At 45.6% G+C, this 15,818-nt stretch overlaps 1 protein-coding gene and 1 long non-coding RNA gene across 15 annotated transcripts in view; one reads left to right on the top strand and one right to left on the bottom strand.

The window, feature by feature from the left end:
• MSI2 (musashi RNA binding protein 2) overlaps positions 1–4,539 on the bottom strand; it is a 404,970-nt gene extending 400,431 nt beyond the window's left edge. For 11 of the 13 annotated variants that reach the window (XM_061390045.1, XM_061390043.1, XM_061390044.1 and 8 more), the window contains exons 1-4: positions 4,292–4,421; positions 3,959–3,999; positions 3,551–3,632; positions 2,759–2,843 (exon numbers count right to left, since the gene is read on the bottom strand). In XM_061390045.1, coding sequence (XP_061246029.1) covers positions 2,759–2,843; positions 3,551–3,632; positions 3,959–3,999; positions 4,292–4,353 — 270 coding nt within the window. In that variant the 5' untranslated portion in view covers positions 4,354–4,421. Of the gene's footprint in view, positions 1–2,758; positions 2,844–3,550; positions 3,633–3,958; positions 4,000–4,291 lie in introns of all 13 variants that reach the window. The other 2 variants (XM_061390051.1, XM_061390056.1) reach the window with 2 other exon arrangements.
• Positions 4,540–4,721: 182 nt separating this feature from the next.
• On the top strand, positions 4,722–15,430 carry LOC133231662 (uncharacterized). Of its 2 annotated transcripts, XR_009731187.1 has the most exons (5): positions 4,722–5,305; positions 8,168–8,262; positions 9,688–9,747; positions 9,859–10,008; positions 13,986–15,430. It is a non-coding gene; the product is annotated as an uncharacterized LOC133231662 (long non-coding RNA). The 2 variants fall into 2 exon arrangements; XR_009731186.1 differs by having other exon boundaries at positions 4,723–8,262.
• Positions 15,431–15,818: the final 388 nt, after the last annotated feature.

Here is a 15,818-nt window from a genome sequence, read left to right as displayed (position 1 = left end):
GAAAATATGGAGAAGGAAGGAATGAAAAAATATTCCCACTGTTAGTTTTCATTAGATTTCTAAATGTCACAAATCTTCCGGAAGAATTCAACCCAGAGCGTGGCAAGAATACAGCTACAAGTTAGTTATTTATCCGCTTTGGCTTTCATATTAAAATTTTCCCCTTTTAAAATGTAAATCTCAACCTTGTTTTCAGTTCTGCCACCGGGGCGAAGGGGAGAGTAATGCTTTGGGAAAAAGCACAGAGTGGGAGAAAGTCACGCCAGAGCTGATTCTCTTCCCAGACTTAACATCCCCTAGGACCTAGGCGGTAAGACATAAAGATTTACCACTTTTATTAAGGTAGTTTAAAGACCTCATAAAAGTCTGCAGCATGCTTTCCACCTTTAAACATCACCTGAGAAATGAGAGATTACTTTGCAAAAACTAAAACAGACAAAAAAATCTCTGATCTAGGAACTACCCTTTCATGGAGATTAACATTACCGCAGCTACAGGTATATTCAGCACTGACTAGGAGCTGTTGACAGGAGAAATACAACAGGTGTGGATTTTCCATGCTGTTGACCAAACATAAGACAGATATGTCTTTTCATAAACACTCCCCCAAAGTTGTTGTTTTTTTTTTTTAAGTTGATCAGCACACAATTGCAATAAGCACCATGTTTGTGGGGTAAAAGGGTGAGGAATGTGTCAAGAGGAAAAGGCCAGGAGTTGGAGGAAGGTAGGGAGAAGTAAAGAAAGCAGAGCACTTAAAAAAATATATATATCTAAAATTACAAAACTAGAAGCCAATTCAGAATTCCAGTATCGGGTGTTGGTAACAGCGTTATACCACAATGAAAGTTCTTCCATGGGTCAAGTGTACACACTGAAACCTCAAATGGAGAGGACAGGTCAAGAGAAAACTGGCAAATCCCAACCTTTTGTACATCCCTGTCAACTATTTTTTAAAAAACGAACGAAAAAGAAAACTACCAAAAATGAAAACATTAGTTAGTTAGGTACAGCTCTACTTACTGTAGCTACAAATCCTCTAGGAAAAAAACTAGGGTACTATTTTGGATGTGAATGGCCGTTACCTAAACAAAGCTTTTAAGGTAACGGTAAACAAGATCCTCGTTTCCATGTCAATAAAGCAACCGCGTCTGTCTCCTGCACTGAACGTTGTGAAACAAAGTCAAAAGCTAGGTTATACTAAATAATAGCGACCAAAACATGTCTACAAACAATTATCGAGGCAAAACTGCAGGCACCGCATGTGATACCGAGGTAGACAACCCACCAGCCACCATAGAAATCAAATGCTATTTCTCCCCCGCAGGGTGGGCAGAGGGGTGGATAATAAATTACCAAATTTACCCTGAAATCTCTCTCCTCTTTAATTTTATTAGCTTCGTGAAATGTCTAGCCGAGAAGTCTAGGAGATAAAAAATCCTTCAGAGGTCCGTTATCACCCTGCAAACGACTGTCCCTGAAACTAAATGATCTCAAAGTGCAAAGAGGATGGGCCACAAGCTAGGACAAGTCTAGCTCAGTTAATAAAGCAACTCGGAGTGTGGGGGGTCTTTTCTTGGGGCAGGAGGCGGTTGGAGGTACGCCTCTGACCTCCTATCAGAGAAACAGTGAATTTGCAAAATCAGTTCAGGGTCACCAAAGGTGGCCAGGTTTTTCTTTTCTTCTCCTCTATTTAGTGTTAAAAGTCAAGAGGGATTTGAAAAGATCACTTGTTCTACTCTTTTCTTTAACAGAAGAGGAAACTGAGGCCTAGAGACACGGAACAGCTTGCCCAAGCTCTGCTCGGACAGCTGGGCCTAGAACCTGATTCCCTGCCCCGACCCAGTGGCCCACTATGGAGAGGTGAGTCCCCAGCAGGCCAGCACTGCACCCCAGTGTGGCCTCAGGGACCCTGCCTTGGGCAGCGGTACAAAGACCTTGGGGGAATTGTAGTAGTCAGGGAAGGCAGGGGAGCCACAGTAAAACGCTAGGAACTCCTCTCCTCTCCCCACCAAATGTACTCTCATACACTGGTAGTGTCTTCCCTTCCTCTTCTGACCTTAGAGACCCATACCCCCTCAAGACTGGACCTGAAAACCTTCTCATGATGTAAAACCACCTACAACTCAAAGGACCTGAGAAAGGAAAGGAGAAAAAACAAAACAAAAACACTGATACCCAAGGCCTTATCCCTTATCAGCCTTAGATTTCACACCATCTGGAGTCACCCACTGGACGCCCAGCTTAGCTCTGGAAGGTCTCCTTCTCTTCTCAAACCGCATTCCGAATCCCAAGTGCCCCCAGGAACCTGTTGCCTGGACAGTGATTAGCGCCCCCGGCCCCCCGGGCGGCCCTGAGACCGGCTGTGTGTGCCTTCTATAAGCCGATTCGAACGGCCACACTGGGGAAACGCGGGCAGGGCTCGGCTGACAAAGGAAAGTTGCCTCGGCCCGGTGCTGGAGTTTCTTTTCAGGGTCTTGTTGGTCCGGAAGGTAGCCTCTCGCCAAGCCGACCCCTCCCCCAAGCCCAGGCCTGGCAGCATCGTGAGGGTGGGGGGGAGGCTGAGGGGTGGGGGCAGACCCTGAAAAGAAACCCCCAAACCCCGCGGCGGCGGCAAACTTGAGAACCCACACGAGCTCTGCTGCAGCGCGCCCCGCTCTGAGCAGAGGCAAGAGAGGGCGCTGTCTCTTTAAACGGGGCTGTCAGGGCCCGGGCGGTCCTGGAAAGGGGGCGCGCGACCACACGGAGAGGCAGAACCTACCGTCTTGGAGTCTAACTCGTGGTGGGGCTGGCCTAACACTTTATCTACACTCGCCGGGTCTGCGAACGTGACGAAACCGAAGCCTCTGAAATGAGACAAAGAGGGGGAGACACAAACAAGAGAATGTGGCACCATCGGGAGCGGCCAGGAGTGAGCCCTCGCTGCAGAACGCAGAGCCAAGCGGCCCCCACACCCCCGCTCCCCCGTCGTCCCCATCCCCGAAGCCTTCAGCCCCCCGGGGCCCCACACGGAAACACACCAAGGCTGAAGAGGGCAGTAGGGCGGGGGCGGGGCGCGCGGAGGTAACTTGGGGGACGCCGGTGTCCCCACTCCTTGCCCACCTCAGTTTCTCTCCTCCTCCCCCCGCCTTCCCTTTCTTTAACGCTTTGTTTTATTCCAAACAAGCCCCGGCACTCAGAGGAGACACAACCAGCTTTCTAAGAGGGGGGCTTAAGAGTTCGGGGCGCCGCGAGTGCACACATTAAAAAAAAAAAAAACTATGTGGAAAGTGAATGAAGCTGAATGTCATTTGAAACGGGAGAAAAAGAAGCGAATGGGGAAAATGACTTAAAGCGCAGATGTGGACATCCCTGTATCCAGAATTCAGCACCAATTAACAATAACCTTTGGGGTTAATGGGAAGGGAGGGGGGGAAGATGGAGCGACGTTCGAAACCAGCCACATGCCTGAGCCCCGTTCTAAATCCGCTTAGCTACTTCCGAAGACACCTCCAAAAATAACACTTAAACTTTGTTCTGAAATAAAGACAAAATCCAGAAGGGGATGGTTTACCTGGAGCGTTTCGTAGTGGGATCTCTCATGACCATACATTCTCTAATTTCTCCAAATTTGCTAAAATAGTCTCTAAGGCTATCTGTAGAGAGAGAAAGAGAGAGATGGGGGGGGGGGGGGAGAAGGTGTGGGGGGGGGGGGAAAGCAATGCAAATTCTGATCAAGGACAAAAACCAAAAGTAGTTTTCTGTTGTTATTCTGGGGGGTTTTTTGCACACGCGGGGGAAATTCGGCAACAGAGGTCGCGTAGAGGGCTCGGAAAGGATTTGCTATTTAAAAAAATAACCTTGCACAGGAGAAGTGGGGAGCCAATGGCGGGGGGGGGGGGGGTTCCTACACCAGGATAACAAAGAGCAATAAAGAAGCCAAGAAGGGGGGGACCCGGGCGTGCCCCCCTCCCTCCCTTACCTGGTGAGGTCTGCCAGCTGAGTCCGCCGATAAACATTTTACTGGAGGGAGAAAACATAACAGAAGTGAGCACCGATGTCAGATCGGCCATTTTGACGTGTAACTTACAAAAGCTAAAGGGAGAGCGGGGGGGGAGCGCGCGAGCGGGAGCCGGGAGGTGGGCTGGGGGAGCGGGCGCCGGCCGAACGCCACCCCGAGGTGCGCGGCTCCCCGGGGGGGGTGCCGGCGGGTCGGGGGAGGGCTCCGGAGGGGCCGGGCGCCGCGCTCCGCCGGCCCCGCCGCGGCCAGCGGAGCGAGCCGGGGAGGCGCGGGGCGCAGCGGCTGGAAACTTACCCGGGGTCGTGCTGCGAGTCGTTGGCGCCGCCCGAGCCGCCCGGGCCCCCGTTGGCCTCCATAGCTGCGCCCCCCCGCCCCCCCACCCCCGGACACCGAGCCGCGCGGCGATCGGAGCGCAGCGGCGGCCGGCCCCGAGCCCGAGACCTCCCGCTCCCTCCGCCCTCCGCCTCCTCCCCCCGCCCGGCTCTCCGAGTCCCCGCGAGCGGCGGAGCCGGGGCCGCGCCGAGAGCCGTCACACGTGGGCTCGGCTCCGCTCGGGCCCGCGACTCGCACACCCCCCGCCCCGCCCCCGCGGCCCCCCCCGCCCCCCGCGCACGTGGGGCGGGGTTCTAGAACGTCGTGTAACCAATGCCGCTGACGTCACGGCCCCCGCGGACCCCGCCCGCCCGCCCGCGCGCGCTCCCCCGGCCCCAGCGCCCGGACCCGGGGGGCGGCCCGCGCGCCCCGCGCCCACGGGGGCCCCGCCTCCGGGCGGGCCGGCCGCTGGGGGGGCGCACCCCGACTTCCCCGGGGTCACATGGGCTGCGGGGGGCGGGAGCGCCGGGAAAGGGGGAGGCGCGGGGAGCTCGCTGCCTGCCTGCCTGCTCGCTCGAGCCAGGGACGAGACGCCCCCCACCCCTCCAGCTCGGCCTCTCCATCCAAGTTCCCGGTCCCCGGCCGCCCGGATCCGGGGATGGCAACCGCCGCCCGCCCGCCTCTGCGCCCTTTTTTCCAGCCGCCGCGCAGAAATTTAGGTCAAGGACGTCGGGATCAAACCCAAACCCTGGCGCTCCTTGGGCGCTCCCGGAGACCCCCAGAACGGGGGGCGGGGGGCTTTCAGGATGGTGCGGACACCCTCCGCACAAACCCCAGCCACAAGTTTTATTTTCCTTTCGCGCTGGAAGTTCTGTCTGGCTCTCGATCCACACCGGCACGTCTTGCGCGGCTCCCCGCCCTTCCCCGGCAGAGGTACGAATCCGTGCCCGGGGAAGGTTATTTTGGAACTTTGAGGAAACGGACGCGATTCCAGTGGTGAGAAAAGGCCGAAGGAAGGGTTTCCGCGTTAATCAGACGGCGCTTTAAAAAATATAATAAAATAGGTTTTATAGGGGTCAAGGTCAAATGATTGGAGTTTAAGTCAAAATTTTTTGTATAGTAAGAAATAGTTTTGAGAGCATCTCTGGGAGGGCCGGAAAGGGTGGTTATTTCAGAAAACCCCTCTCCATCCCGTTTGTGCTTTATATATATATATAATAGATATATAATTGTTTTATTCTGTTTTTTTGCCGAGATAGTAAAATGCACTAGACGTAAATAGCCCAAGCCCCCCACCATCTGGGGACGTGGCTGAAGGTGGCAGAAGGCTTCAAACACACCCACGCCACTTTGGGAGCAGTGTGGTGCGGCACAGGTCCTGGCGCACAGTAGACGCTTAATAAATGCTGGTGTTGATCTTTGCCGGCACTGAAAACTTGTAAAAACCGATTTTGTAGCTTCCCAGAAACATGGCATGCTTTTCCAGCTGATTTCAGACTGGCCAAATTCAGGCTGGATTCAGTTTATAGAGTATTTAAAACAATAAGGATATAATTATCCTTATTGTTTTAAATTATTACAATAAATTGAGTTAATATGGCATGAGGGGCAACATAAAGTTGTGGTTCATCAAGTACCAAATTAATGTTAAGCATGAATTGATGCCCGATTAACAGTTTTCCATTCATTTTCCTGGAATTAGGACACAATGAGGTACACTCAACACCAAAACTGCACCGGGTCCACTGTGGGTCTTGGAAAAGCAGACTATCTGAAAAATCCCAACATCAACCAAAGCCTTAATCTCCCTGTCTCCTCAATTGGGGTAATTCTATCCTTTACAGATTTGGTAGGGTGAGGGAAGTGATTGAAATGAACACATGTAAAAGTCCCTTTTTCATTGCACTCCTATATGGGTTGTGCTTATTATCAATGATTCAGTTCAGTTCAGTTGCTCAGTCGTTTCGGACTCTTTACCACCCCATGGACCCCAGCACAGCCAGGCCTCCCTGTCGATCACCAAATCCCAGAGTTTACTCAGACTCATGTCCATGGAGTCAGTGATGCCATCCAACAATCTCATCCTCTGTCATCCCCTCTCCTCCCGCCTTCAGTCTTTCCCAGCATCAGGGTCTTTTCCAATGAGTGAGTTTTTCACATCAGGTGGCCAAAATTATATCAGTCCTTCATACAATTTTTAGAAAGCACTTTAAAACTTTAAACCAGAAGCCCAAGCATTTTCCAATTCATTCCAAGCTGCTTCCCAAATCATCTGGGGTCCCATGTGTTGAAAACCCAGTTGTTATTATGATTATGATGATTGCTTATTATGACTATTCTCAATAACAAAATGCAGACAACAGAGCTCATGGGATTTTGTGGCGGATTTTTACCTTAGAACCTCAGGTGATTGGTGCTGGAAAGGCCTGTCCTGAGCCAGCCCCCTCATTTTACATCAGGGCCCAGAGGAGCAAAGCTTACCAGTTTACACCCTACCCCCACCCGTCAATTCCCTAAAGGGGGTCTGGTCATCAGTGTCATGCCCTTTGGTTCTGCTGCATGTATGTTTATTCTGTCCTTTACAAGGCGAGAGTGAAGTGCCCTTGTTCCCTGTTGTAGACCTACACAAGCTGAACTGAATTAAACCGAGAGAGGAGCTAGCCATGCAGTTATAAAGAGAAAAGTAGATCTTAAATCACTAATACTACGTTGTTTTATTTACTTTTAACACGTGCAGTAACATTTATTCTTCTTGGTCTAAAGGTCTGAGTTTGGGCACATGAATGGAGTCGCGTACCCGTAACCATAGAGCGGTTCCAGGAAAAGTCTCGATGTCCAAAAACGTCTCTCTTGCTTCTCTTAGTTTATTATCATGCATTTCTCCTCCAGCTTATTCCAGCTTATATAGCGCCAGGGTCAGGAGAGTCCTAGGAGCACACCAGTCCTCCACCCTCTTAAAGCCTCGTAGCTCATGACACTGTTGGGCACTCCCTTCTCGTAACTCACTCTTTCCTCGGCATTCTTGATGCCCGCATTCTCCTGACTTGCCTCCTTCCTCTCCAGCCTCTCTTCCTCTCTTTGCTCTCACTTCTCCTCCTCTGCCTTTCCTTTAAATAGTGGTGTTCATTCTCTCCCTCAGCTATACACCCTTATTTATTTGAGATTCTCCGAAGGTTGGGTTAAATGCCACCTACCTTCTGATGCCAGTCAAATTAAAATCTCTAGCCTGATCTCCCCACGGAACTCCAGACTGGTTAATTTCCTATTCATCATTTACATTTAGCCTTCCTAAAGATATCCCAAACTCAACTTGTCCAAAAACACATGCTCATTTCCCTAAACGTGGACCTCTTTATAAGTTCTCTTGATGAACAGAAAGAGAGCCCCAGGCATCTTAGAGACAAGGTTGGCTCCTTTCCAGGCTGACACCTTCCCATGTGCAATCCATCACGAATCCCTGTTGGTTTTACTTCCACAATGTCTCTCAAATTCACCTTTCCTGCTACTGCATCTCAGATCTCCCACTAGAGCCCCTGAAGTTGCCTCCTAAACACCCTTCCCACATCAGTTCTTAACTCCTCTAATATGTCTGGAAAGTATTCCTTGACCTCTGACCCAGCTGAATCCCCGTCAGTATGCACTGTTATCCTGCCAAAATGTCCTCTGTGTACCCTACTCTGTGTGATCATTTGCTTCATTGCTTGTCTCCTCCACTAAGCCATAAGCTCTCAAACATTTCTGCTCTCCAAGTATTAATATTAGCACAGAGCCCACTAATGCATGGTTGACGCCCAGCAAATATTTGTTGAACGAATGAAAGACTAAATGAAGGAAGGACAACGTCTAATTTCATTGTAGGAACTTTTGTATCCACGTCCATAAGTCAATCAGGCTGCAGTTTTGCCTTCTCATGTTGCCTTTCTCTGGTTATACTGGCCTCAAAAAATGAACTGGTAAGTGATCCTTCTTTTTCCATTTTCTTGAACAGTGTGTATAAAACTGGAATTATGTGTTCCTTGACTGTTTGGTAGAACTAGCTGGTAGAATGTCTGGCTCTGAGAGAAACATTTCCTAGGTTGGTTTTTAACTACTGATTCCATTTCTTTGATGCCTGTGGATCTCTTTATAGATTTTATAGTCTTCCTGACTCAATTTTTACTCATATTTTTCAGGGAAATTATCCATACCATCTAGGTTTTCAGATTTATTAACAAAATGATGTTCATAGTTTTCACTTAATATATTCTCATCTCTGCTGCATCTATCCATACTCTCCATTTTTTTGCATTCCATATATTATTGTATGTGTCTTTTCTGGATCCATTGTGTCTGAGATCTCCCTATTTTGATCTAGTGATTCTACTTTCTACTAGTGTTTGCAGAGAATCAACTTTTAATTTGGTTAATACTATTTTTTGTTTCATTAATTTTTACTCATATATATATATGTTATGTTATTACATATAAGAATATATACCATATATAAAAATAAAATTGTGTATTGTTAATGTATCATATTTTCTTTGTTCTATTCTCTGGATTTATTTTGTTGCCTTTAAAAAAATTCTTGCTGGCTTAAGTAATTAATTTTCAGCCTTCTGGGTTTTTTATTTTTAACATTTAAGGCTATGGATTTCACTCCAAGTGTCACTCAAACTACATTCCGCAAGATACATAGGAATTTTATTACCATCCCAGGCAAAGAATGTCTAGATTTCAAGTATGATTTCTTCTTTGCCTTAATACACATACATTTTTACATTTCTAAACACAAGTTTTTGTTTTGATTTTTAATTATTTAAAAATCTGGTCTGACTTCAGAGAGGTGGTCTGTAAAGGAGATTCTTTATTATTTGTCAAGATTTGCTTTGGTAAATAGTCAGTTTTTATAAATACTCCATGTGGTCTTAAAAAGAATGTGTATACTTTGTTATATAGCATTCTATATGAATCTATTAAACCAAGCTTGTTAATTATGTTATCTAGATTTTCTGTAGCCTTACTAATATCTATCACTTTTTATAGTATTACATTAAAATATCCTTATATGACTACATTTGCCAGTGCCTCCTATAAATCCTTCAAATTTTTCTCTGTATTTTGAAAGTATTTGATAAGGTACATCAAAAAGGGCTGTGAAAATCTCCTAATATGACTACAATTTTCTATTTTTTACATTTTATTCCTCATTTTGCTTTGTGTTTTCATAGCGATTATTTCTTTAATATATGCACAGATGATCTTTAACTCTAGTGTTTTTTGCTTTAAAGTCTACTCTGCCTGCAATAAATATAATTACTCTAACTTTCGTTAGCATTTGTCTGGCATAATTTTCTCCATCTTTTTGCTTTCAACCTTTCTATGTCTTTAATTTTTAGGTAAGTTTCCTATAAACAGCATACAATTGGACCTTGTTCCTTTATTTATTGGGTTGACTGGTAAGTATAGCTCATTTACATTTAATGTAATTACTGATATTTTTAATGAACCTTGGAGGCACAAAACTGTATTAGTTACAATCTCTGGCATAAATATACTCTCATCATTAGGTATATCCATGGCCTTATTTCATTTTTTCCTATGATGAACACTTATAAACCTGCTATTCAACCAGAGACTAAAACAGTAACGGTGACTGACAACTCCTTGTGCGTTCCTCCCCCGTTTGCTCACCTAAAGAAACTGCCAGTCTCAATCTTGTATGTACTATTCTTTTTTGCTCTTTAAAAAGTTTTACCAAATTTTTATCATACACTTGGTTTAAAATTTATGAGAATGTTCTAGGGGCTATCTTTTTTACTCCACATGGTTTTAGTAAGATTCAATTAGATTGTTTTGCATCTGGTTGTAGTTCGGTACTTTTCTGATTGTGCTACCGATTACTTTGTTCACTTTCTTGTCATAGATAGGCCTTTGAGTTGTTCCAGTTTTTTGCTTTTACAAGCAGTGGTTGATAAACCGTCTTGTCTTCTAGTGTATGTGGGCAAGAATTTCTCTTTGGAGTCACTACTGGGTCATGAGGTATCTGATGCAAAATAATGCCAAATTGTTTTCCAGAGCTGCTCTTCTAGTTTGTCCTCCCCACTGAGCAACTTCACTTTCACTTTTCACTTTTCATGCATTGGAGAAAGAAATGGCAACCCACTCCAGTGTTCTTGCCTGGAGAATCCCAGGGACGGGGGAGCCTGGTGGGCTGCCGTCTCTGTGGTCGCACAGAGTCGGACACGACTGAAGCGACTTAGCAGCGGCGGCAGCAGCAGTGTATAAGACAGCCTGTTGATCTACTGATTTCTGACATTTGGAACTGGTGTCTCAATTTTGTGCCCTTTATTTTGCTTTCTCTAGGTTTTTTGTTTACTTCCTTTCTTTTCTTCTATTGAACTGATGAAGAATTCTTCTTTCCCCTTTTCCTCTTTAACTAGTTTTGGAGTTGTAAGATATATTTCTGTTCCTTTAGTGATTACTTTACAATTTTTAACATGTACACTTAATACAGCCTCCCTAAAACTCTAAAACCAAGCAGAGAATTAATTATTCAACTTCAATTGCATTCTCCCTCTTACATGTGATTGCTTCTTATTTTAGATCCACCTGGTTTTTATACCCCTAAATTTAATCACTGCTGTCATCTTAGTTTTATACATTGTTTAGATTTGCCTGTATTTACCAATTTTTTCATCTTTGTTTCTGGCACCTTTTTCTCCCTTTTTTCTAGGTACCAGCCCTTTCCCTTGAAACATATCCTTTAATAGTTTTTTGGGTTTGGGGGGAGGTTATGTGAGTGACATGCTTTCTCCATTAGTATAAAATTGTCTTATTTCACTCTTACCCTTGAATGATGATTTCTCTGGGTGTAGAATTCTAGATTGAAAGTTATTTTACCCTTTAGCACTTTTTAAAAAAATATGTCATATCTTCTTGTTTTTATTTATTGTTGAGACATTTGATGTCAGTCCAAATGTCATTCCTTTGTCGGTAATCTTTTTTCTTTCTGGTTTTAAGATTTTTCTCTTTGTCTTTGGCTTCCTGCATTCTTACCATGCTGTGTTCAGGTGTGAATCTCTTTTATTTATATGGTTCAAGATTCACTGCATATCCAAAAATCTCAGCATGCATGTTTTTGATCAGATCTGTAAAACCGTCAGCCACCATCTACGTAAATCCCGTCTCTCTTGCACTCTCTCTGTTCTGTCCTTCTGTGCTCGTGTTAGGTGTGTAATGCACCTTGTCTTTCTATGCAGTGTGTGTGTGCTCAGTCGCTCAGTTGTGACCCACTCTCTGCAGCCACATGGACTGTAGCCTGCCGGGCTCCTCTGTCCATGGAATTTTACAAGAATACTGGAGCTGGTTGCCAGTTCCTCCTCCAGGGCATCTTCCTGATCCAGGGATCCAACTCAAGTCTCCGGTATCTCCTACACTGGCAGGCAGATTCTTTACCACTGAGCTACCTGAGAAGCCCCTCCTCGAAACATACCCTGAACTTTTCTCTCAAACCTTCTATCACTTTGACCCTTTGTGCTGCTTCTTAAACGTTTTCTTCAGATCCATTTGCTATTTTTTCCTTAGCTATGTCTAACCTGCTGTGTAACTCATCCATTGAGCTTTTCATTTCAATGACTCGATGTGTCATTTCCAAAAGTTCTGTTTAGTCATCTTTCAAATCTCCCTTTTTTGTTTTAATAGTTACGTAATTTTCTCGTGGTTCCAAATGTTCTTTATGTCTTTGATCATTTTAAACTTACTTATTTTACAGTCTGTCTGATAGTTCTGTTGTTTGAGGTTCTTGAAACTCACATCTACTACATCTTGGTTATGGTGGATTGTATCCACGTATGTTTTGTAGATTAGTGTTGGGTCAGTATTTTTATCTTTATTTTTCACCTTTGGGGTTCCTGGACCATACAGGAGAGGTAAATTTCAGTTCCAGTCTCTGGGTAAATTACAGCCCAGAACACTGGGCTATAGTCCCAAATTCTCAGCAAAGACTCCTCTCCACTTTTAACTTATGCCAAGACAAATTTTCTTGTCTCCCTGTGCCACTAGGGAGATTTTCTTCCAGTGAATTATTTCTGTAGTGATTCATCCCTTTGAGGGTTCCAGATTTATCTGGGGATCTCGGTTCCATCTCCCCAGTTTAACAGATAGAAACTGCAGTCTCCTTTCCATTCTGATGCTCCTTTCCATTCCAGCCTTTCAAGGCCCAGCACACCTGCCTGCAGCCAGCTCCACGGCCTCCTCTTTGCTCACCTCCTCCTTGCTGTCATCACCCTCTTGCTTCTGGCACTAGAGACGTTTGCTTTTGTCCCATGAGCTCATTTGAATGGGTGTTTACTGCATCTTGACCAATATTTATGCTGCTGCTGCTAAGTCGCTTCAGTCGTGTCCGACTCTGTACAACCCCATAGACGGCAGCCCACCAGGCTCCTCCACCCCTGGGATTCTCCAGGCAAGAACACTGGAGTGGGTTGCCATGTCCTTTTCCAGTGCGTGAAAGTGAAAAGTGAAAGTGAAGTCACTCAGTCGTGTCCGACTCTGTGCGACCCCATAGACGGCAGCCCACCAGTCTCCCCCGCCCCTGGGATTCTCCAGGCAAGAACACTGGAGTGGGTTGCCATTTCCTTCTCCAATGCGTGAAAGTGAAAAGTGAAAGTGAAGTTGCTCAGTCGTGTCTGACTCTTAGCCACCCCGTGGACTGCAGCCTACCAGGCTCCTCCGTCCTTGGGATTTTCCAGGCAAGAGTACTGGCGTGGGGTGCCATTGCCTTCTCCGACCAATATTTATACATGGTGTTTATTTATAAACCAGTATTTATAGTAGGAGGATTTTGAAGTTATTTAGTCTGCCATATTGCCAGAAATGGAAACTCACTTCCATTTAATTTTTCGTATCTTCCATTCCAGATTCATTTTTTTCTTAGAATACTGTGGCATCTAGGATTTTGGAATCTATTTTTTTTCTGAACAATAGTCTATTGGTGAGGCACCATTAGAATTATCTCAAATGAGGCAAATAGTGGTCAGTATAGCTATTCACTATAATCCCTGGAGAACTTCATAAAATACTGAAGTTCTTGGTTAAAATACTAAAATACTTGGTTCCACCCACAAGATTCTGATTTAATTTTTCTGGGAGACAGTGTGCGCAGTGATCTTTTTTAAAACTTCTCAAGTGATTCTAATGTGCCACCAAGGTTGAACGTGCCTATTTGAAAACACACTGATGAAACAAACAGACCATAATAATCTCTGGGCCCCACCCCAGATTGTCTGATTTATTTTGTCTGAGGAGAGCCCCAGACATCTCCTTTTTCTTTTTTTAAAAAATGTCCTTGATAATTGTAGTGTGGATTCGGAACTAATGATTTACCTGGGCACATCCAGTCAGACGAGAGGAGTTAAGTAAAGTCAGAGCTGGAAACATGAGCAGTGATCTAGGTGAACAGTTCCCAGTTGTCTGCACAGCCGTCCGTGGGACTCCTGGGGAGCTTTTTCATTCTGAAGGTTCCTGGAGATTGTGACCTGGTAGAGTTAATGTGAGGCCGGAGGGCCTTTTATTACCCAGAAGACTTTGGTGGCCCGCTAGGTTTGGAAACCGCTCAGCTAGCCCAGTCTTGTTTGACAAAGGAGGAAACCGGCCCTGAGAGAAGTGTTTTTGTTTTTTTTTTTTTCCCTTCAAGGTCGCTGAGCTGATTAAGAAGAAAGCTGACTCCTACCTTCCAATCTTGTGTCCATTTCATCTGCTTCCAAACATAAAGCCGCCCGCTGCTTTTGCAAGATCTTGGCTGGTTTAAAAAGGCAGATTCGGGATTTGTGTGCAGGATTTCAGGAATGTGGGGTCTTCTGGTTTGTTTTGTGTGTGGATGGCACAGCAGAAGGGAAACAAAGCATTCTGCTGCCTCGCATGGAGGTTCTTCTAGTAGCCAGGCGACCTTGAGCGGAAAAGCCACCCTCAGTCTCCAGTACCCCATCTGTAAACTGTGGGTCACTGTGGTTTTAAAGTGTCTTGGTCCTGCTGCAAGAGGTGGAGCCTGATCTTCCCACCCCCACCCCGGGTCCCCCAGCGTGGGCTGTACTTAGTCACTGGGTTCTGATGAATAGAATGTGGAGGAAATGATGGTGGATGAACTCCAAGGCTGGATCAGTAAAGGCACCTGGCTCCCGCCTGGCTCCATCTCTCAGGTCACTCTAGGGAAAGCCAGCTTTCATGCCGTCAAGATGCTCAAAGAGCCTGATAGACAGCCCCACGTGGAGAAGACTTGCAGTTTCCTGTCGGCAACCTGAACTAGCCTGCCAGAATTGTGAGACCACCTTAAAGCAGCATCTGCCAGCCCCACCCCAGCCTTCAGATGATAGCTGCCCCAGCTCACACTCAACAGGAACTTCCCTAGAAACCTGGAGCCAGAACTTTCCAGCTAAGCCACACCCAATTACTGCCCCTCAGAGACATTTAATACTTGTTTGAAACTACTAAGTTTTGGACTAGTCTGTTACACAGAATAAATGACTAATACAGAGATTCTTGGGTTTCCCTGATAGCTCAGTTGGTGAAGAACCCACCTGCAATGCAAGAGACCCCAGTTCGACTCCTGGTTGGGAAGATATCCCTTGAAGAAGAGATAGGCTACCCACTCCAGTATTCTTGAGTTTCCCTTGTGGCTCAGCTGGTGAAGAATCCACCTGCAATGTGGGAGACCTGGGTTCAATCCCTGGGTTGGGAAGATACCCTGGAGAAGGGAAAGCTACCCACTCCAGTATTCTGGCCTGGAAAATTCCATGGACTCTGTAGTCCATGGGGTCACAAAGAATCAGACACGACTGAGCGACTTTCACTTCACTTCACAGAGATACTTAAAAAACACATGAAAATAGAGCTGCTTACCTCATAGGTTTGCTGCAAGATTCGTGCGCTAACGTTTACGGAGTGCTTTAGTTAGACTCTGGCCAAATGAACTGTGCACTAGATATAAAGAAGGGATTGCATATTATTAATGTTATCAGATTGCAACACATTTTATGTTCAATTACCTGCAGTGCTCTTTCTGGAGCATCGCTTTGCTCATCTGCTTATCCCCACTGCACACTTGTAAAAGGTCATTGTCAAGATATAAAATTATAGGTACGATTTAAATGTCTTGACTCAGTTACTAACAACCGTGAGCATGTTTTCAAATTGGAAAAGCAAGATCCATTTAAACTCACTCTTTTTCCGCAAAAGGCTCTTTGTTTACTTTCTGGTATTGCATTTCACAGGCAGGCCAAGCGCCTCTCTGATTAAAGAGTTTGTTCACTTTATCTGTCTCCCTGTAGCTTCACAAGCCTTACTCTTAAGAATAGACATGGCAGACTTTGCACCAAAGAAGCAAACCTTACTTTTCACGAGAAAATATTTAGTAAAAGTGAATTTTTACTTATGAAAATTTCACCAAGCATAAATTACTTGTCTGAAAGTAATGGGCTCTTTGTAGCTCCCTTAAATAAATAAATAGCTTCTTTTCTCAAGTGTTGTGACT

Source organism: Bos javanicus, chromosome 19 (genome assembly GCF_032452875.1).
Source record: "Bos javanicus breed banteng chromosome 19, ARS-OSU_banteng_1.0, whole genome shotgun sequence".
In the NCBI taxonomy this organism is placed as follows: Eukaryota; Metazoa; Chordata; class Mammalia; order Artiodactyla; family Bovidae; genus Bos; species Bos javanicus.
This window is presented reverse-complemented; position numbering and strand designations above follow the sequence as displayed.